Source organism: Chelonoidis abingdonii, chromosome 13, assembly GCF_003597395.2.
Source record: "Chelonoidis abingdonii isolate Lonesome George chromosome 13, CheloAbing_2.0, whole genome shotgun sequence".
NCBI lineage: Eukaryota > Metazoa > Chordata > Testudines > Testudinidae > Chelonoidis > Chelonoidis abingdonii.
In genome coordinates this window covers 26,668,129-26,691,305 of record NC_133781.1, presented here as the reverse complement: position 1 = coordinate 26,691,305, position 23,177 = coordinate 26,668,129, and the positions used below count along the sequence as shown (strand labels likewise).

General features: G+C 40.4%; 1 protein-coding gene across 7 annotated transcripts; it reads right to left on the bottom strand.

Annotated features, from left to right (window-relative positions):
* Nucleotides 1–1,916: 1,916 nt before the first annotated feature.
* On the bottom strand, nucleotides 1,917–22,935 carry PRKAR1A (protein kinase cAMP-dependent type I regulatory subunit alpha). Of its 7 annotated transcripts, none has more exons than XM_075071880.1 (13): nucleotides 22,530–22,598; nucleotides 21,679–21,784; nucleotides 20,520–20,590; nucleotides 19,499–19,677; nucleotides 11,594–11,767; nucleotides 10,736–10,827; nucleotides 10,430–10,491; nucleotides 9,851–9,897; nucleotides 8,744–8,902; nucleotides 7,765–7,825; nucleotides 7,110–7,231; nucleotides 6,196–6,277; nucleotides 1,917–4,371 (listed from the first exon to the last, which is right to left on the bottom strand). In XM_075071880.1, the coding sequence occupies exons 4-13, from the start codon at nucleotides 19,673–19,675 to the stop codon at nucleotides 4,199–4,201; spliced, it is 1,149 nt and encodes a 382-aa protein (XP_074927981.1). In that variant the 5' UTR covers nucleotides 19,676–19,677; nucleotides 20,520–20,590; nucleotides 21,679–21,784; nucleotides 22,530–22,598; the 3' UTR covers nucleotides 1,917–4,198. The 7 variants fall into 7 exon arrangements, with proteins under 7 accessions (XP_074927981.1, XP_032653050.1, XP_032653053.1 ...); XM_032797159.2 differs by having other exon boundaries at nucleotides 22,488–22,584; XM_032797162.2 differs by having other exon boundaries at nucleotides 20,520–20,587; nucleotides 22,488–22,584.
* Nucleotides 22,936–23,177: the final 242 nt, after the last annotated feature.

The window sequence follows — 23,177 nt, the reverse complement described above, 5'->3', positions numbered from 1 at the left end:
GACCAACACAAAACATGCCAGCTCCTCAAAAGGCCTTAGATAAGCTGTCCTTTTCCCCTTGCCTCCCTAGGATGAGGCTTAAAAAGAGTTTGCTAATTGAACCTTTACCAACTAGTTCCATTTTTTAAGTGTCTAGAATGATGGAGCTGAGCTTTTTTAGTAGCCCAATGAAAGCAGCTGAGAACTTGACAATTATTTTCCAATGATTTGTGTCAAATTATCAACACCACTGTATTTTGTGGTGTGCCTGATAGAACATTTGACACCTGTCAGCTGAGAATTTGACTCAGATCGCATTTGATGCATTAAGCCTTTACAAACAAGACACATGGATTTCAACTTGAGTTCTTACCCAGCTTTCAGCAAGCTGCCTCAGCATTAGAATTTTGGTGCTAGCTGAAGTTTGCCATTTTAAGCCAGTGAGTTTTCAGTACTGATAATGGGTGCAAAATGAAGATTAACCTCAACTTGAGCTTAATCAACTCTGTCCCCATCCCACCTACCCTCCCCAAGGCACTGTACTTTAAATTTACCCAACTCCAGAATTATTTTTAAATTGGCTATTTTAAACATACTGTAACAAGTCCACAACAGACTGCAATTATCCTTTGGAGTAATCAGAGAAATGTTTTGGCAAAGCTAACATCCTCTCAGTGATTCTGTGGCAATTAGTTAGTGATAAATCTTTGCTTCCCTACTCTGGGTTAGGGAGACAGATCCCCAGTTGTTCTTCTGTTTGAGGAAGTTTGATTTGTTTTGTCTTTTATTAAAGATTCCTCCAAATATTTTAGTGTAATAAAGATAAGAAACCAAAGAATAGGTGCCTGGTTTGAGTCTTAATTCCATCCAATGTTTCCACTTTGAGCTTTTCTACTAAAGCAACTCTGTATAAAGCAGTTAACTAGTTCTCTATTTTCAAGCAGTGCTCAAAAGAGCTCTGCATAATGGTGGGGGTTCCCTGCTCTCCTTTAGATTGATTCTAGTAGAGCAGAGAATGGGTTAAAATAAATGGACTTGAGAGATTTAGCTTCCAATGTAGTGAAGTTATTTCAATGCATGTCTGATGTTCCCAAAGTCAGATCTCCCTCTACTGGTGATTTTAGTGAAAATCTATCAGGAGGAATTAGGACTGATCCCTTGCTCTTAAATGTGCTCTGAGGCTTCCAAGCAGCTGCTGATTTCACCAGGGAAAATAGATAGGAACACCCCTGGCTGACTACCCAGAAGCCACCTCCACCAATCCCAGATCGGGAACACAGACCAGATTTTCCTCTCACCCATAGTGAGTCTCCAGCTGTCAATGGTGTTACTTCCGCTTTACACATCAGTAGGAGTGAGTTAAGAATCGCACCCACCTTTCTTATTTCTTTTCATGTGCCCAACAAGACATGCACATATAGTCACCATATAGTCAAAGTTTCCATTCAGGTCACGTACAAGATGGAAGTGGACAATTTAGAGAAGCTTATGAGCTCCAGTAATGGAAACCAGGTCAACAGTTTGCTATCTTGAATGGGGTAAAGCGAGGTCAGTAGTAGCTAGATTAGGGGAAGGGAGAAGAGGCACAAGATGCAGATTTTACAAACATTTATTCTATTAGTTGTTGTGTGCACCAAATACCTGTGACAGACAACTGAGAATGGTCAGGGCTACAAGAAAAAAAAAACCCACACACACACACCAAGATGTTATGTGTCCAAGAGGAACAGCTTTGCTAGCTATAAAAACAGACTACAGGGTAAGTGCTGTGAAAGGAATTCTCATTTGTGAGCTAAGTGGTGATTTGAACTCAAGTCTGCAGAGGTAAAAAGCTAATGCTTTAAGCTACTTAGCTTCCTACAACTCATTAACAATTCATCCTTGAACACCACAGCAAAATAAGATACAAGGGGGGGGGGAGAAAAAGACAGATTGCATTTAAGAATTTAAATCATTTTTATTGCTTTACCTGCCATTAGGACAATCTATAACAAAAGGAATAATAATATATTAGCACATACAGTACATCAGACTTATATAGTCAGATAATACAAAAATGGTCCTCTGGTTGACTATAGCTCTCTAGGGCAGTAGACTTCATAAATTTGCTAAAAGGTGGCCTAGCAAGAGATTACTTCTAAAGCCCTGAATGTTAGCTAAGGCAAACTATGCCAAATTGTGGTTTCAAACATATTTAAATTGCACACAAAGGTAAAACTATAACTGTGATTAATATTTAACTCAGACTCAGCTGGTTTATCTTAATCTTGTAGGTAAAACTACAAAAGGGAGTAAACAGCAAGCTAAAAAGATGCAATAGTGAAACCTGATTAGAAAGCATTATATAAAAACTGCATTTTTTTGGTGGAGCTCTAACTAGTTTACATAGGTGTGGGTTTGTTTTTTGGTGCATCAACAAGGATCAAATCAAGCTTCAAAGTAACTAAAATATATGAAGAAAAAACCTAGTTAGACAGAAAACTGAAGAAAATAGTTTTAGAAAACTAGTTTTGTTTACTTCTGTAGAGCACTGATAGGAATCCTCCACTCAAAGATCTTTTGAAAAACAAATAGTTCACACAATGCAAGCATTTCACAATTAATCCAAGCACAGGGAGTTTGTAGATATACTCCTAAAACCACAAAGATCTGATACCGTCAACTTTGTATTTATGTCTGATGAGCAAACATTTTTTAAAATGTCTACAAGCCTGGAAAGTAGTCTACCATGTCCAATTACCTCAGAAAGGAAAAAAGAAGGGATCCATCATTAGAAACAGTTGCAGAATGAATACAAAAATGCTTGCTGTCACTCCCAACTACAACCCTAGTCTAGTTTGTATAAATTACAGCTTAAAGGAAACCTTAAGTTGCCTACATTATTGAACTGTGGAATTCAGTAAAATTTGTTGGGTAATATTGGTATGCACAGAATAATACAACACAAAGCTGGTAAATACTGAAATACATTTAAGACTCAGCAACAGTTTCCAAAAATATGTAAAATATTTTCTCATGTGAATCTGAAAAGTTGGGCAGGAAACAGAAGATGCAGTATTTGTGTTCAGACTAACTTTAAAATGAAAACTAAAAAGGTAAAATAACTTCTGGCTGGTTTAAAAATATATATACACGCTTAAAAACAACACAGTAGCAGGAATAACCAACATTCACTTTTTCTGCCTCATTCTCCCCAGCATCTCTATTCATCTCATTGGGGTAGTTGTTCCACCCTGCATCTGATGCTGGTTGTGAACAGGCAAAATTAGTTTCCCGGGTACCAAGGAGTTAACTGAGGAAAGAATCTTTTGAAGGACAGAGTCAACTGTGAAATAAGTAGCAAGCAAAAGTTACAGGGCAAAACAATGTACGCTTCCAATTCCTGCACTGCATCCAGAGCACAAACATTACTATTTGGCACTAGCTGGGTAGTTGTACAATTCTTGTGCCAGTCTAAGGACAAGTGACTGAAGGTAAGAGTTTAACCAAAGTTTGCCTATGGATATGAACAAGTATGATCTAGAGGGGTGAATCCACAGCTGACAACAAGAAAGGCAAAGATCAGTTGCAGTGAGGGTCAGATAACTAAGTAATATCTGCAGCAGTTGACCAGAACTATAAACCTTAAAAGCTTTTACATGAAACCTGACAAAACATAACCAAGCAATCTTGAACCAGTACAAGGGTACAGAGCGACTGCTAACTTTCAACTGCGGCTGTAACAGCAGCTGACGCCTCAGGATTGAACTGAGGATTACAGTACCCAGAAAATTTAAATCTAGAGTAGATCAATTACAAGGGCAGTTCTCCTTTGAAAAAAAAAAAAAAATACAGTAGATTAGGACCATAACCTAAAAATATGAACAATTTGAAAAGTATCTGTAAAAAAAAAACTCTCTCCACTGTTACATCCTCACTCTATGGCAATTAGCTTGGTGCCAGGAGACCTCTTCACCAAAAAGCAAGGCAGTGGTGGCCCAACTCGGACACTAGACATTGCATAGAGAGAAGCAGTAACAGCAAAAGTCTCCATAGAATTCTTTCTATTTAATGGGATAAAGAGCACAGAACTAATGCTCTAAAATAAAAATGGTGCTTTGATAAAGCAATTTTTCTTTAAACAGACAGGAAGCTGCGAATGCCAGTGGCCGTGTGGCTCTGCACAAGGGAATAAAGCAGTCTGCATTCGTGAAGCACGTATTTGAGAGGGAGCAAAATTTCAGACAGACAGGGATACAAAGCTGTTGTACTGCTGGATGTTTCGTTTGAGAATATCCGAGCACGGACCCAGGACACGCTCAAATCGGGGTCGGTCAAGCTTTACACATTTCAATGGGCCACGAGCAACGACTGTGGCAGCACGAGGACGGTTCATCAATAGAGCTATTTCACCTGGGATGACAAAGCGAGAACACGGTTAAAAGAACTGTAGCTACCACACTATTTAAAATTGCTACAAGAGTGTAGAGTAGATAACCCCAGATTTTTAGCACTGATCAGAAAGATCTGTGAATAGAGTTGTATTAAAAATGAAATCAGTGTTTAGAAACCATTGAAGGGACTGTCAAGTCAGCTGCTTCAAGAATACTGTCTAGGAAGGTAGACTTGTATTTAAAAAAAAAGGGGGGATACTCTGGGGTGTTCAGGACAGTTTGCTGCACTGTCTATTTGTACAGATTTCACTATTCATAGGAGGGCCAAGTCATTTTGCTAGTGAATGAGTGGTAAACAAAGAAGTAACCGTTTACAGTAAAGCACCTGCATAGTTATTAACATGTCATAGAAATGACTGTTTATTTATCTTATCAAAACATAAGGATTGTAGGAGCTGGTATCAGAGGACATCTTTTTAAATGTAAAAACCAACAAAGCACCATTTGAATACAACCAGCTCTGAAATCTATGACTATTAATTTGAGAGATAAACAGTTCTCTTAGTTTAGATATGCTTTGGCAGCAGGGTAACGGAGATCCTGTACCAGGAAACCTCTAGCTTCCCATTTAAGAAAAAATACAAAGTCAAAAAGCTTTGTTTCAAAAACCTGTTACAGTTGTTAAGTAACACCACAGTTACCTATCACAGACCCTAAATACCTAGAACAGAGACACGTTCAACTTGGCAGTTCTATTTCCACCAGAACATTCTGTACCTACGTGTAGCTACAGCAACCCCTACAAATACTAAAGCGAAGAGTTTGAGGAAATAGACATTTTTCCCCCGTGATTACTTTGCATATACTCAACCTCAATGGTTTTTTTGATAGTAAGTTGCACTTCCAGTTTCATGCATCTGCCTGAGGACCCTGCATATTACTAGTCCTCTGCATGTTCTTCAGGCTCTGCAAGAGGCTAAATGCTAATTAAAGTAGCAGCAAAGCTGAAAAACTGAATAGGCCATAGGTAGGCTTCTGCACAAAAGGAAAAGAGATGGAGAGAAGGCCTGTGCACTTTTTGCATTGCTCTGAAGCCATTCCAAGATATTTCTTTAAACTTCAGCAGAGGAGTTAAAAATAAAGCAAAAACGGACACAATTCAAAAACTATTTACTACACTATTTAAAGATTCCTGGACCCAAAAAAAGTCAGTCAGATTTAAAAAAACAAAAAACAAAACACAAAACAAAAAAAAAAAAAAACACTCTACATGATCAAGTTAGTGTCCCTTCAAAAAGCAAAGTAATTTACAGTTAATTTTACATTACCCACAAAATAGTCTTAAAATATAAAGAAATGTATATTTCATCACAACCTTAACAGATGCAACATATATACACATTAAAGCCCTTCTGAAGAAAATGTATGTACATGACTTTGTTTGAAGCTGATTTACATAGTTTTCCATAAATCAGTAAATGTTATATTCTATCCAACTAAATATTTTCCTTTGCTATCAATGTATCAATTTTTAAACTAAAAATACAGAGGCTACAGAGGTCTTCATAATGGAAGATGGCTGAGACCTTGGAACTAAAGGAGATGGTACCACCTTTCCACAATACGTGAACTTCTGAGCTTTTAGTCATTTACATGGTACTCAAAGGATTATCAGTGTAGTTACAGAAGTTAATCAAAACAGATATTCTCAAACAATTGGCAGATAACCAAACCCATCCTGCCACTATCACGCTCTTAACCCACAGTAAGAGAGATATATCACCCAGCTATGGAGACACACAATAACAGTGCAGCCAATTACACCTGCAGCAATGTAACTCACCAAAATAATCAGAAGGTGCCAGTCTGCCTACTTCAACAAATTCTTCATTCTCCGACCTCCGCTGTAACACCGCAGCTGTGCCCTTTAATCAATTAGTAAAAGAAGTTTGCCAATATCATTTGAAACATCTTAACTTTCACAAGAACTCAGCTTCACTGCAGTGTGTCATACAGGAAGTGTCTTATCCATTAAAAACCCCATTACACACTTCACATGTCACTATCCATTCATATTAAAACAAGGGTCCTCTGGGTCTCATCTTTAAATCCCCTTAGGATGGTACTTATATGCGTCATAGAATTCCTACTGTCTTCTTTGTTACTTTACAGGCATCTTATAATTTGACTAGCAGGAAACACTCAAGAGATAATGGAACCAGTAACAAGAAACATTACTAGCCATCTCCTGATCTATTCCTCTGTATTCAGAGGAATTAGGGAAATAGTGCAGGTCTGAGAGGGCGATACTATGGATTATCAAGACAACTTTAAAAAAAAAAAAAAAGAAGGTCCTTGGAAATATTGTGGTTCATATATTATGAAACTAGCAAGGCAGTTTCTGGAGATGCTTGCTTAGAGATGCACTATAGCACATACCAGAACACCTTCAGCTACAGGCCCAGAATAGTTTTACACCCTCCAAAAGAGGATATCTAGGGTTTCCAATTCCCTCCACTAGCAGGTACTTGAGTGGGTTGATTTATGGACTAGACCAGCTACCTCACTCTCTTGCAAGTGCCATTTGTAAAAACAGCAAAGCAAGTTTACATTCACCTTGCCTGGGCTCCCAAAAGTGTAAGTTTTAGTCACATCATTCTCAGAATTTTACAGACAAGGAGAATAAAATAAATTCCTAGAACCAGATGTTTAGTTTTGTGTAACTCAACATACTAAGCAGAAGTAACATTCACTTACCTCTAAGATAATAAAGAACTCATCTCCTGGTTCTCCCTGGACCACAATTTTCTGTCCATCCTCAAACTGTACCGGTTCCAAGGCATCAGCTACAGTGAGACGCTCCCACTTGTCCAGAGATTCTAAACAAAGTCAACAAAGGCTTTAGTATGCATCATGCAATCTCTGTTCCCACTCTCAAAACATTACTCTCTCTCTGGTAGTACACATTTGTAAAAATCAAGACCTTAATTATAATAGTATTAGGATATGGCTACACTAGAGAACTTACAGCGGCTCTCCAGTATAGCCACTCTAAGCCAAACGAAAGAGAGCTCCCCTCGACCTAAATAATCCGCCCCCAACAGCGCAGCAGCAATGTAGGCAAGAGAAGTTCTTCCGCTGACATAACACTGTCCACACCAGCACTTCTGCTGATGAAACTTATGCAGCTTGGAGCAGAGGGGTGGCTTATTTACACCCCTGAGCAATATAAGTTACACCGACATAAGTGTAGTGTAGACATTGCCTTAGGATTATGGAAAAAAAAAAAAAAAAAAAAGCAGCACACGCTATGGACTTGGTTTTAACAGATTACCACTAGAGGTTTAACTGGGTATCCACCTCACTACATCCACCATTACATCAAACTTTAAAGTGAAACCTTCTCACTCACCCAATATAGATACTTTACTAAGGAATTCTTCATACATCTTTCTCTTTCTCAATGTACTGCCCTATTAAAAAAAATCCAGACAAACACCAAGATAAGCTTTTATTTTCTACTCATAATTTTGTAGTAGTTTTAAAGGAAAGTGAATGATAAGCCACTAAAAAGAAGCCACACAATTCAACAAGACTTAATATATTCTGTTTTAAGGGACCAAATTTGCAAAGTGTCAGTGCTTTCAAATCTCGGACTTCAGTGAGATCTGAGAGTGCTCAGCACCTCTCAGAAGGCACTCAGGCAAAGGCTTGCACAATATACTGTCCCTAAATACTTAAAACAAAAAAATGCATTCTTCTTGTAATGAACTTTGATAAGAGTTATAGATTGGCCCATATCCATTATGGATCAATGCTTTACATAATTTATAGCCCAATACTGCAACCCTTATTCATGTGAGTAATAATGCTGGAGTTTAAGGGACTACTGGCAGGAGTAAGGATTGCTGGATCAGCCTCATGTTTATTCTAGGCTGCATGGTTGACTGTAGTCACTTATGACTATTTAAACACAGACCAGCAAAGTGGCAGGCTAAGAGAGTAGGAGAATCAAAGTCCAACAAGAGCAATAAATCACTGTTATAGCAGATTGATTATTATGGTATCTGTGCTTATATTTAAACACTGCATTTGTAATTTAAGATTTGTCTTGGCCTAACAAGACACTCAAAATCTTTCCCTCCCCTTCTCGCCAGACGCACACAAAATCTGTGTGAATGACAGCATTGTTACTAGTCATGACCTAAACGAGTTTGACGATTCTTTTTGATATGAGTCCCTCTGCAGTACAATGCAGACAGAGGGCCTAGTGACCAGGAGTAACTGGAATGATCACTCAAGGTCACAAAAAGACGTTTCTGTTGAGTAAATATGCTACCTTGAATTAACTGCACAACCCATACATTCAAAACAAGAAAAAAAGAACTTGCCATAAGGATTCTTCTATAGCTGTCTCTGTCAATACCCCACAATTTCACATTTGTTTTTGCTTTGACAGTTGCTGCTCTGGGTGTTCCATAAATAAGGGCAAGTTCTCCAAAGCTGCCACCTTCACCAACGTTGGTTGCCCATTCGTTGTTCACATATACCTGAAAGAAAACACACATTGGTCAATAAGGACAAACAACTGGCCACAAAGATACTTTAAAATTTCCTCTTATTCTGTCCTAAACTATATTACACAGGGAAATATTCTAGTTTAGATCACCCCTGAAAGACTGGAGATTATTTAAGCATGAATGAGACACCATTTCCAGGTTATAATGAGATTTCAAAGACTTTGGGGAAAGGACTGTCTTTGTATGTACTATCATAATACTACTTCATAGGTATATTCCATTTTTCATCCAAGGATTGTGAACTTAAGTCTCAGAACTTGATAGACCTGTGAAGTATTAACTCAGTTTTACAGCTGGGGAAACAGAGAAAAGATCACAAGAGGTTATGGCAAAAACTGGAATAAAGCCCAGGTCTATCTTTACTAGTCCTGTGCCTCAACTATAGGAGTATACTTCAGGGGTAGTCAATAGGTGGGCCAGATGCTTTTGAATGGACTGCAAAAGTCTATTTACTTATTATTAGCATTACTGTTATTTTTGTCTCTGGAGTCTGGACCTTGACTATACCTTGACCAAGAAAGTTGGACTTTGACAAAACAAATCAATCACTGGATTACCCCAGAATACTCTCTCTCCCTTTGTTTCTGTGCTCACATAGCATGAAATATTGTCAGCATGCAAACTGTTCATTTGGAGTCGCACAATATAGGATGTGTTCATATTCTGCACAGTTGGGCAGTCCCATCCACAGAGCTGCTCAAAAGGATCAAAGAGTAACAGACAAAATAAGCTTTCTTGAGAAGGATCCTGTTCTAAAGGAATATCCCAGAAGAATGGATAACAGAACAGTTCTGCCAGAGAAAAAATTATGTGAAAATGAGAAATTAAGAAAGGCCTCAAGAGGTTACTAGTATTTCTGCAGAGGTGGATACAGTCACAGTTAATACAATTAAAGTCTCAGCCATTACTAAACCTTACATCCATTTCTCCTTGATCGACAACATAGAAGTTATCTCCTTCATCACCTAAAGAAAAAAAACAGATACAAAATTCAGTTGCAAAAAAAGCTGTAAAGTGATTCATGTTTTATAAAAAAAAAATGGCAGAGGAATAGTAAAAAGGCAGTTGGGGGTTTAATACATTAACCCTCAGCACCACGCCTGCCAAAAGATGCCCCAATAGGGCTAAAAAAAAAAGGGAACTGCCTATTTTATGCTGGAAAAATTTGTCAATACAGACGCATTTCCTCATTCTACCTGTGCCAGGGACACCTGCGCTGTTATGAAAGAGAGCAACAGCCTTACCTCTCCCCAGTAAATTCACTACAGAACCATCAAAAGAGTTTAAGTTGCTGATTCAGACAGGGACTACCTGCAGTGACACCACTCTCCTTCCCCCCCACCCCAAAGTAAGTTGTGGTTCACATAAAAAACAAGCAAGCAGCGTCTACCAACAAATGTTCTTACAGCCATAAGAGCAGAACAACAAACCCATAGATCCAAAATCTTCTCACAAGCTACAAATTGTTTCGTTATCAATGCAAGCACTGTCACGTACCTTGCTGGATCACAGTCTCGCCTGCAATGTAGGTGACTGGGAACATAGCATCAAAGATGTCACTGGAAGAGATTTTTCAAAGTTATCAACAGTTTGGTTGCCTGTTATATGCACATGTGTTTCTCTCTCAAATGTCAGTAGTTTCTTCAGGATTTCTCCAGTTATTGACCTCTCTGGACTGACTGCTCCCATAAAGCTGTTCAGTTTTGCATGTTTGTTCTTTAAAAAACACTAAAAGCTTTAAAAAAGCAACAGTGAAATCATACTATTAGCAAAGTAGAACCAGATTAAGAGATTAGCTCCTACCTTCTTTCGTTATCATCAAGATGGGCAAATAGCACATTCTTCTCAATTGCCTTAGCCAAAGCAGCCATAGTCTTGTAATCTTTAGGAATAACCTAGAGCATAATCAAAACTAGAGTAACTCCGATTATAAATGTTGAAGAAAAAATATCTTTGCACCGAGTTGGCCAACTAAATGAATCCAATTACCGCAATAAAACATTAGCCAACATTTTGCATGGCCTCATTTTTTGTTTTAAGTGCTGTAGAAAGAAGAGGAAAAGCTCATCACTTTTTTTAAGATCTGTTTGATTCAGTATAAAGAAAATAGCATAAATGATCTCTTAAGGTTAACTATACAATTCCATGCTGAAGTTTGCAATTTCTCCCGCAGACCCCAAGGATCTGTTTTGACCTGGGTTTGCTCAAAACAAGTAGTAATATACCCATAAAAGATGGAAGAAAGCTGCTCCACCATAATGGTGCACTGTACTGAAATTCTGCCAGAGACAAGAAACAAGAGGAAACATATCCAAAGATTTTATGGAGCAAGACAGCAGAACAGGATGTGATTTGTCTAGATGTGGGAATGGCTCAAGTGAAACCAAAGCCTTGTTACCATGCATCACAGCCTACAACCCAGAGTAAACATGCCTGGCTCGGCATGACTGCTTTGTAGACCTATGTGGGTTAGCAAGGCCACACCAGCTGGGTACTATCCAGAACTCATGCACAAAGCTGCAGTGGTTTGGTATGCATTTATGTAACATCACTGGGGCAACACACAGAGGACATCAATATGCCCCTTAGATAACAGAGAGGCCTAGATATGACCAAAGATTAGATTTGCATGGGCTTGGGAATGGTTAAAGTATAGGCCACCTTTCTAACGTAAGATGCAGCATCCTCTTCTGTGTAGACTTCTGCACTGATGGCCCCACGTCTTCTTCGGCCCTTCACCACAGGGTTCATAGGTGGAGGAGGGGAGATTTCATCCTCACGCGAGTCTGAACGTGATCCAGATTTCTGTTGATTCAACAACTGTTTTGCTTCCTCCTAAACAGGAAGGAGATGTTTCCGTGTCACATAATCCAAGGGTAAAAATGCAGTTACATATCACATTCCAGTTCAGTCTGCCAACATAAGAGATTCCTCTCTATTATTAATCTCATACCATGGCAGATGGGAAGACACTTCTATAACAGTAATGCTGCTTTAAAACACAGCAGCACAACAGACACGAGTCATTCAAAAATATATTTCCCTTATTAAAACAAACTGGCACTTTCACCCCACTCTCATGACGTAACCAACACGCAATGGAGGAACTCCACCTTTTAAGTACTGCCGCTTGCATAGGATGAATTCAATAAGTAAGCCCAGTAGTTTTTCCCTGGACTGAGTTGTTCCGGGTTTTTTTGCTTTTAAAGACAGAAGAGCAGTTACCCAGAAAACCATGTTATAGAAGCAGCTAGAAAACAAGGTCAAATCATTGACCAAAGCAGGTATTTAATAACCTTCGGTTATTTTAACAGAAACATAAATGAGTTATTGGATGGATATTTACATTCCAAGCCACAGATTTGTTAGCTTTTATAAGAGGGTTTTTTTCCCCCCCCATACTGATCATTTGTCAAGTTGAGTGAGAGACACCAGACTATCAGAACTGAAATAAAGTTAAATCTAGCTAGTCAGTCACCCAGAATACTGGTTTCTCTATATGTAGATAAATCTCTGTATTAAGCATCTTCACATAACTATCATTTTCACATGACTTTGTATTATGCCTCTTCATATAACCTTGTATTAAGTCTTCCCATATAACACCTCTATTTTCATAGAACTTGATATCAAGTCCTTTGATATAGGAACTCTGTATCAAATCCTTATACATAAACTTTCTATTGAGCCTTGGTATAATGTTATAGCCTCTAAGGATAGTTAAGGTGGAAGAAAAATGTCTTTTCAGGAGGAGTAGAAGATGATCTCCCCCTTTTCATCAGTTGCCTTGTTGAATGAATGAGGTGTGAATGAGCAAGGCATGGAAGGCAAGCACCTCCAGACAACTGCAAGGGTTGGAGGGGATGGAAGCCAGATCTAAGAACAACAGAACTTGTCAAGTGGGCTCTATAAGAAGATCAGACACACTGATGGCCTTGGGGGTTAGAAGCGAGCACCTTTTTTGAAAACATCCTCTTTGAAAATAAATGTGGCAGCATTAAGACAACACCCAGAAGGAAGCACCACCGATGACCAACTGACACAGATTTTGCATCTGGTATAGATTTGCATGAGAGGGCAGTTGCTGTAAACGTGCGGTGTCTTGCAGAGGATCCTGGGTCTCGTCTTGTCAACATCAGAACATTGATCCGGATCAACAGAAGCTCCAGCCCACCCCCATCTAACTCACCTGGCCAGTGAAGTTAAGGGGAGCAACTAGTTAGTAACACCACCACCATGATGGAGTGTGCTTGTGTGTGTGTGTGTGTGCGCATGTGCGCGCATGAGTTTAATATATATCATATGCATATGATGTGGTGTTGATTGATACATGTATTACCAATAAATGTGGTGCTTTGCCTTATCCTCCCTGAAAAGATCCTGTGCAGTACTTTAAGTACAACATATCTGCACTGAAGAAGTTGACTCGGGGTAGGTCTACACTGGAGGTAGGAGGTGCTATTCCCAGTGCAGGTATAAAGACTACACTAGCTCAGCTCAAGCTAGCGCACCAAAAATAGCAGTGTGGACGTTGCCACACTGGTGGTGGCTCAGACTAGCTGAGAGAGAGTCCATGCCTGTCTGATGTCCTGGACCTGCACTCGTGTGGCTGGCTCAAGCCAACACCAATGCTGCAATAATCACACTGCTAGCTGCAGTGTAGACAATGAATTAAGTAGCAGATTTGATATTGCTAGAACCAAAAGTGGAACCAAAGTATTTAAAATCATGACAGCTTCAGCTAAGTTTTCCCAAGCATTTTGGTATGGAACTTTGAGATAAGACCTTAAAAACTGAGGAACTATCTGCTGTGCCTGGATCCCAGGCCACTTTTAATTGCAGGCTCTGATCTAATGTCCTTGACCAAACTCTCCCCTCCCATGTACCGCCAGGCAGTGTTCTGCTTGGCTGCCATCCTCCACTCCGGATATACATGCAATGCCACTTAAATGCTATGTATAACCAGAGTGCTCTGGAAAGAAAAATCAGATAAACATTACAGCGAGTTTACATTTTATGCTTCTTTGCTGGCCAAAGAAACTCCACTGGCCTGTTTAGTCAATTTCACTTCCTGCTTCTCATGCAGGAATGAAATATTGTGTGATGTTTCAAAGAGCTGGGAGATATTTAAACTTCTTTCTATTTTTAGGGAAGAGTCCATTACACTCAGGTTTTGTTAAAAATAGTTCAATGACATAAGGGTTGGGTTTAAACTATAGTATTTGACTGCATCCCTTCTATGGCATATATGACAACATCTACAAACATTCACTCATCTTCCACAGCCCACGTCCAAGGATGGCCATACCACACAAACTCAGAATATACACAGAAAGTTGTTTTTAAATTATATCTATTTATCTCTGTGACACAACATCCACTCTATTTGTTCCAATACTATAGACATATCAGGAGGAACACAACTTTAAGTCCAGTAAGTTTAAGAGTTAGGAGTACTGAAAGTAATACACCGTCCAACCCAAATTACCCTTCCAAATCTTGTCATTCAACATGCATGTTCTTTTTTTAAAATATGATTTCTCTCCCATGTGAAAGGTCCAATCAAACAATAGGGTAACTGACTTATGATACAAGGGACACAGTGAAACTAACTATACACTAAATGTTTTCAAATTTACTAAATAAAACTGAAGAGGTAGAAATGTATCTTGCTAAATTACTCTCTTACAGCGATCAAAAGTGTTATACCAGACAGCAGCGTATTTTAATTAGTATCCCTTTTATAGTTTCAAGTGTTAAGTCATTTATACCAGTTAAGACCTTTAGGTGCTACTGTAGAGCAGAGAGCCACTGTACTAGGCCCTGTACAAACGTAGTAAATGGCAGTCCTTGTCCCAGGGAGTTTACAGTCTAACCACAATTTGTGATAATAGGTCAAAAACTCCACTTTTCTCCCTCAGTTTATATGATTATTCTCTTGCCAGTCCCCATGCAAAACGTTTCTGACCAATATCTAGCTGCGATAGCCTTTATAATTACAGGGATGTCACATTCCTCCAAAACAGGAAGACAATTTTATCAGTGACGGCAACTTGTGCATTAAGACTGTACCAAGGTGTCATTTGCTGACTTGGACCCTGATCTTGCAAGCTGCTCTGACAGCTTCCAGGACTGGGGTCTTAACTGTTTACACCATCAGGTCACAAAAAATTATGGCATTAGAGACAACTTAGAGCATTTTACTGTGGACAGTCAAGCAAACATTTAACAGTTATTGACCAAATATCTAGAAAATGTGATGAGTCTGTATAATGTGTATTATATATAGCACACACAGAGAGAGTGTGTAAGTATTCTGAAGGTAGAGTTCTATCTAGGGACAAGACTAACATTTTTTAATAGGCCATTATAGGAAGTACTCTTTCAGTTTCAGAACTATTGGACTGCACAGTTAGATATTTTAAATACTTCTGAACCCAAACCTCATTAAGTGACTCAGTCTCCACTGCTTCCGTGCAGTTTGTACTTCTAACGGACAGTAGCAAACCAGCATGCCACTCTAGACATCTGAGAAAAAAGTTAGCATCTGATGGCTTAATACTAAAACAAGGAATGTTAAAAGATCTTTTATATCCACAACAGCAAGGTGAATTTAAGGGAAATAACCTCATTGTGCCCGTGTTTTGTACACAAGTCACTCACTGTGTCAAATGCCCTGCAATTCCTAAGCATGGGAGAACGTTTGAGAAGGGGGGAGCATGGCACAGCACAGGGGAACAGGACAATTTAAATCTTTTTTGTATTACACAGTTATATATTGAAAGTCTTATTTTTTTTTTTTAAAGTGTACTTATCCCCATGGACAGTTATGCCCATTTTTTAACAATTACCTAACCGACTGTAGTAGTGACCTTTGCATTATCTACACTAAGCTTCTACAGTTCATAAGCCAGAGTATGAGGCCAGGCACAGTACTGTGTAGCTAGTAACTTATTATTCTTCACTGGTGTTAAGTCAGTCACATGTTTGCAGAGTAGAACACACACAAAAGGTCTTGGTCTGCCACGGGCAGACCAACTACATGGACATTTTATTTAAAGTGTAGTAGTTTGGTTCATATGGAAGCATTCTTCACCAAATTACTTTAAAGGACGAAAAAAGGCTATAATTCCTATAAATAAGTTGGATGCAGGAATTTAATACATATCTAGGTAGAGGTTTCAAAAATGATTTTTTTCAAACAGATGGAAGCTAATTTTTTAAGACAAAATAATGAATCATGGTTACAGATACATCATGTGGAAGAGGTAATCAGAAATACAGAACTACAGAAAGGAAGAGCTGAACAGTGATCTTTACTTCAGTTATATGTTTAGCCTCAATATTTAAAGTAATGTTTCTTACTAGTATGTTTTTTGTCCATATTGCCACAGCAGCCTCTATCTTCCCCCATTTAACAGGGTTACAGGGGTATATCAACAGACAGGTCAAGATGCATCTCTGACAAAACAGAACTTAAAGGTCCAAAGGCCACATTCCTTTGCAAGTCTCTTCACTCATCCAGAAGTTGGAGGCAATTAATAATAGTGCTTAGCACTTGTGCTCTTCAGCCACAGATGTCAGAGGACATCCTGCACTAGACTTTGCTGATCTGTTATTTGATAGCTATTTAGGCGTTATGACACCTGGTTAGACTAAGACCAAGTTTAGAATCCGTGGGCCCCATGGATGAAACTAGTTAGAGGAAAGAGTGCAATTTTTGTTTTTTAAATACAAGTTTGCATATAAAAATGGACTTCAAGACAAGCAAAGTGGTTAAATTCATATCATGCTTTCATTTGATATTAACGAGAGAGAGAGAGAGAGAGAGAGAGAGAGAGAAATAAATAAAATAAAGAGATTGCACTAGAGTTAGTTAACATTATATATGGTTATTTATCTTTGATAATATTGAAGGACCTTTACTGAAATTTACAAAAATCCATTTGGGGGAAAATGTAAATATTGAACTACTGTTATTTTCAACCTTCTGACAGGCTTGGACTGAGTGAATACAGCTTACTACATTTGAAACAAAAAAACCTTAGTTATTTCAACCTGGACAAATACATACACTTAAGTACAGAGCTAGCAGGACATGTTGTCTTACTAAAAAGAAATTTGAGCTTCTTTTGCCATATTAAATATTACATTCACTGCATGTTAGCCTACTACACAGAAACATGTCTCTTCTCCCCTTTTACATCCCAGTAGTTATTCTAGCTATATACTGTGAACTAAATGCACTAAAAAGGTAATTATTTTGCAATATTCAAAACAGTTACACTAAAAAGTGCTGAAATGCAGAATTTAGGATCTATTTGTGATTAGAGTAACTCAAACCCCACACTGACAATTAGTGAACTTTACAGAAGTTGGATAGTTTGCTAAAGGCATTTTTTTATGGAGACTGTTCTTGAAGATGGAACTATACATTCAGGTTAAAAATGTAGGAAATTGGACAGAAGATTATCTCAATTCTTGGCCATAAAAGAAGGGATGTTTTTCTTCAGATATTGTGCCCAATAGTAGAGATTGTATTAAAATCTGCAGCATTCCCTGAAGGATCCAATAACTAAACAGTGGTCTGCATGATGGAATCATAAGGAAGATGCCACAGTTTGTTTGCTGTTTGACCTATGCTATTCTACAGATTGAAGTACAGAGGGGAAAAACTATTAGCAAAAGTGAATTCAAATAAGGAGAAAAATATTACATATGGTGTCATAACTATGAAGGGAAGGGATCTCCTGTGTACAATACTATAAAATCCCTCCTGGCCAGAAACACCACAATCCTTTTACCTGTAAAGGGTTAAGAAGCTCAGGTAACCTGGCTGACACCTGACCCCAAGGACCAATAAGTGGACAAGATCTTTTCAAATCTTGGTGGAGGGAAGGCTTTTGTTTGTGTGCTCTTTGTTTTGGGGTTGTTCACTATTGGGACTAAGAGGGACCAGACATCAATCCATGCTCTCCAAATCTTTCTGAACCTGTCTCTCATATTTCAAACTTGTAAGTAACAGCCTGGCAAGGCGTGTCAGTTTTATCTTTGTTTTCTCAACTTGTAAATGTTCCTTTTTGCTAAGAGGATTTACCTCTGTTTTCTGTAACTTTGAACCTAAGGCTAGAGGGGGTTCCTCTGGGCCCTATGAATCTGACTACCCTGTAAAGTTATTTTCCATCCTAATTTTACAGAGATGATTTTTACCTTTCTTTCTTTAATTAAAAGCCTTCTTTTTAAGAACCTGATTGTTTTTTCCTTGTTTTAAGATCCAAGGGGATTGGATCTGGACTCACCAGGAATTGATGGGGGAAAGGAGGGGGGATGGTTAAATTCTCCTTGTGTTAAGATCCAAGGGGTTCGATCGGTGTTCACCAGAAGCTTGGTGAAGAAGTCTCTCAAGACTATCCAGAGAAGGGAGCTAGTATTTGGGAGTGATGGCAGCAAAACCAGATCTAAGCTGGTAATTCAGCTTAGGAGTTCACATGCAGGTCCTCATATCTGTACTATAAAGTCCAGAGTGGGGAAGGAACCTTGATATATAGATTCTGTAAATCCATATAACAAGAGTGCCTGCAACAGACTATAAGGTGAAGTGACAGCAATAGCAACCACAGTACTTACCAAAGACTATTGGTTTGCAGATGCAGAGTATCATAGATAGTAACCAGCAACAGAAAAGTACTAGATATAAATATGCTGGTAGAAAAGATCAGTTACACCAAGTTTTGCCCTTAATCACAGCTTACATAAAAATGCTATTGTAAAGATGTTCAGAGATAAGAAATAGATATATGAAATAATCACTCAATGGAGCTAGTCTTCATTGCAAAAGTGGGCACTGGAATGTGAGGATCATATTTACATAGTGCTTTCCATGCACAAGGATCCCAGAGTACTTTACACAAGGTGTGTGCAAGAATCATTTAGCTCACCTCTGGGACAGAATGTACCAACCATTTAACAGAAACACCGAGTTCAGGACAGAAAGCAAAGACAAGTTTACGTATTTGAAATGTGGATACAAGTCTCAGCTGAAGTACAAGAGGAAAGTCACCAAATGTTAATTCTCAGTGAACAAGTCTGGCTAGGATTACTATTTTTCCCCCTCACCAATATTAAATCTGCAACTCACTATAGAAAATTAATTAGCCTCAATATAAAAATTGAACATCCATCACTAAAATACTTTGGGGTTGTACATAATAAATTTAATAATTTAGGTCATCATAAATCAGGCCCTATGTCCCACCTCTTGACCCCAGTACCAAACTGACAGATTTTATTTTCAGTAGCTAACTTGAATCGGTTTCCGTACTAGTTTCTCTCCCCCCATCATATGGGCATACTTTTGGTTGCTATAGGGACGCTTTTCACTAGTGAGCAACTGGCATTTAGCTATAGAAAGGACACTTTCTTTTCCAAACAAATACTTTGTTTCAGTTTCAAACTTAAACTATTAATAAAAAATATTGGTCAAATCTGAATCTCAGTCTTCAAGAAACTAAGAGAGAGACTGTAAATAAATGCATTCTCCCCCCCGCTCCGCAGATTTATTTTTACCTTCTCCAATCTTTCAAAATATTCCCTGAGGAATCCCATGGGTCTCTCGGGTCGGACTGTACATAGCTGTACAATGCAGTCCTTCAGAAGCTGCTGGATGTTGTGTTTTTGGACATAGAGTTCACATTCTCTGAGGCTACGCTCCTCCTCGCTGGTGTTGCTGCTAGAGGCTGCCATTGCTGATGTTTAAGGAAAAAAAAAAAGGTTACATGAACTACATAGAGAACTAAGATGATCCAGCTGACGTGCTGCCTAGCTATGCTTCATATTAACTTTTGTTGCAGTGATCTTGCTTTAAAAAACCCCTAACTTATCTGCAGGGCTAGTAATTAAAATAAATGTTCAATTCCCAAGTCTATGCTCTGGCCCAGCAATGCAGAGAAGTGATGTATTTGGCATCTGGGAAGAAGTGGGAACCTTGGGTTGCTCTACAGAAATTCCCACAGGCCCAACAGGAGCAGATGTTCCCCTCGCAGTCCCTAACCCCACTCCCCAGCTGAATGAAACTCAGCAACCCTGGCCCCCTGAGCATTCTGAAAGACATGGAGTCATATGGGCATAGGCTGTCAGTTACAGCCCAGATTTCCTGCCCCAGTGAGGTCCCTCTCACACCACAGAGGCAAGTTTTAAAAATATTTGAAGTATGGTGACATTTGTTAAGGTAACAGCAAAAGTCAGCTCCCTGGACAGCTAATAAAAGCCATGGAAATACAGATGTTTGCCCAACGGAGATGCTCTTTACTTCAAAGTAAAGAAAATGGGGTGACAATTAGACTAAAACACTAATTCTGAAGTATGCTCACAGTAATTAGAACTATCAGTTTTCAAAACAATACATATAATGCCAGATCTTAATACAATTTATTAGTAGCATAACTTCCAGTGCATGAAAATTTTCGTGTTACTTTATCCATTTTTATTTATGCAAGTTGCTCTCAAAAAAAGGTTAACAGAGAAAAGGCTAAAGTAAAAATATGTTTAAAAAGGCATTTACATAAAAAACACATGTAAAGAAAGTTACCTGGGGCACAGATTGGGACAGCTCTGGATACGTAGAGAATTTATAATGCAGTGTGCTGATCCCAATATCTGCTTTTGGGAGGGAAAACAAATTAGACAGAAAATCAGATATTAAACATGCTACTTAACAGTCACTGCAAAAATCCAAGTGCTACAGTCCTATTACACATGCTTTTTCCATTTAGGCACGAGATTGACAAACATAGCACACGCAGCAATAGAGTCAATATAACTAACTATGCTCCTTTGAAATGTGCTACTAGAGATTATAGGAGGACTAAAGCTAATTTAGAACAGACAACACTTCAAACAGGTTGCATTCTGGTCACTTATCTCAACAAAAGTATGTAGAGAAGCAGCTACATTGTAGCGTTTATGCAACACACACCAGGTTTACGCTGAGGAAAGGTTGCCTGAAAGTTCTATAGTTACCCCTTCTGTTTTGTCAACCTGCAGGCTGAAGGTCAATAAGTAGCCTAATTAAATGTCCAAGAGTAAATTTGTGGCTCCATGACAGCCTGCAAATTAGAGTCTATGGAAAAAGCATCATGATGCAAATAGACAGCAAACATGAGTCGCTAGCGGCTCAAAGAGACTATCGTGAAAAAACAATGCCAATAGAGTACATATCAAGCAACCAAGCCAGCCCTATTTTTTCCATTGAACTTTCTACATTTTGTAACAATCAAGATGTATTTAAAAAGCCACCATACACAATTGCAATGACTTCGCTATGAGAACCCAAACAACCCCATACTACAGGGAATTATAAATCCTGATCCAAATTTTGGACCTTAATCCCATCTCTAATTTTTAGTTCAACCTCCAGTGCCAAAATTGAAGCCTCTACATGGAATCCTGATGCGAAGAACAACCAGAATATATTCAAACCACAAAATAAGCTCCTCACATGGGGTGAAGGAATCCCCACAAACAGCAGCTGAAATATTAGCCTCATCCATTTCTGAGAAAGATTCCCTCATTCTGAGATTAGTTTTGGATTTATAAGCAGCACCAGTCTGAAGAAGAAAGACTTAAATAAGTGAAATTTGAAGTCTCATTGAAAATCTTTGCAAAAATCCTTCTAAGAAAGGTGATGGATTTTTAATGTTTTAAAGTCCAATGTAAACCCTGAAAACCTAAACATTTTGCTATAATACCGTCTCACTTTCAGTGAAGCAAAACTTGGCAGATCTGTGGTTTACTGGGTGGATTTGGTGCAGCACATAAAGGAAACTCCTTTCAAATTACCTCAACTTGAGACCCCTGCAATTCAGGTGGAAAAGGTAAACCTGCCAAGTCGGATTCCCTGCAGGAGGTAGCACCCTCTCCCAGGAATCAGCTAAGGCAGGATTCACATTCAGGGGTGCATGTCAATAAAGTTAAACCTCCTCTTTCTGCACGGGTGCGCAGGGCATGAAGATTTCCCCACGCCCACCCCATGCAAAACACACACACGCACCCCGCCAGCACAGCAAACCTCCTCCAGTTCTCATGCTCCCACACAGGGCCATAACACCGTATCTCCACTATACTGCTCCCAGCTCATCCTCCCCCAGGTCTCAACCCTCCCCCCCCCAAACCAAGGCCCTGCCCTCCTCCCCCACCTCCTGGGGGCCCCACCAGTGCCCTGCCCTCCTCCCCCACTCCGGGCCCTCCTCGCCCTCCCGCCAGGTCATACCTCCCCCCAGTGCTCTACCCTCCTCCCCCTACACCCTAGACCGCTCCGCCACCAGCGCCCCCCTCCCCTGCCCCGTCAGTGCCCTGCGCTCCCCCGCGGCCTTCCTCGGCCACCAGCGCCCTGTCTCCTCTCCCTCCGGGCCTTCCACGCCACCTGCCCCAGCATCCCCACCCGTGTCCCGCCTCTTCGCCCACGGACCCGGGGCTCCCGCCGCTCCGGACGTGCTCCCCCGCGGGGCCTGTCCCGGGGCCTGCTCCCGCCCAGAAGCCTCGCGGGGCCCGCACTCACCGCGGGGTCCGGGCGGCTCCCTCGGCCTCTCTCACCCGCGACCCGGACTCCGGCCTCGCTGGTGATCTCGGCGGCGGCGGATCCCACCGGAAACCAGCTACCTTAGCCAATCGCCTGCCAACCTGACGTCAATGCGCCTCGCTCTCACTGCAAGCCGTCGCCCCGGCAACCTTAAAGGGGACGCACAGCTCCGTCAGCGTCTTAAAGGAGCCGCCGACACATTCGTCGCCTCCTGCTTAAAGGGACTACGGCGCCGCGTTCTTTCCTCCCCGCTCTCCTCCCTCTGAAAAGGCTCCGCAACCAGCCCCGCCCCGGCCTCCCCTGAAAGGGGCCAAACCTGCCCTGCCCTCCCCTCCCTCAGGGGTCTGCCTTGCCCAGCCTCCTCCTCTCCTTTAAGGAGCGCTGCGCCCCGCCCCGCCCGCCCGGCCCCGGCCTCCCCCGGGGCGCTGCCGCCGCTGCCTGGGAAGGGGACGTGATGGGCGGCGCGGGCTGGAGCCGGGCGGGGCACGTGCTGGGCACAGGGCCCTGCATCTGGGCAGGGCTAAGTACGAGCCCCAAGGGCCATGCACGGGCCCAGCTAGTCTGGGCACAGGGCCCCGGATCCGGGCTGGGTACGAGCCCCAAGGGCCAGGCACGGGCCCAGCTAGTCTGGGAACAGGGCCCCGGATCCGGGCTCGGTACGAGCCCCAA

Coding starts and splice junctions, on each gene's coding strand:
- PRKAR1A (XM_032797161.2), bottom strand. CDS start 19,675: ATGGCAGCCTCTAGCAGCAACACCAGCGAGGAGGAGCGTAGCCTCAGA. Junction 8,903..9,850: donor TCGATCAAGGAGAAATGGAT/GTAAGGTTTAGT, acceptor GTTTTCTTTCAG/GTATATGTGAACAACGAATG. Junction 7,232..7,764: donor TAGTAAAGTATCTATATTGG/GTGAGTGAGAAG, acceptor GACTTTGTTTAG/AATCTCTGGACAAGTGGGAG.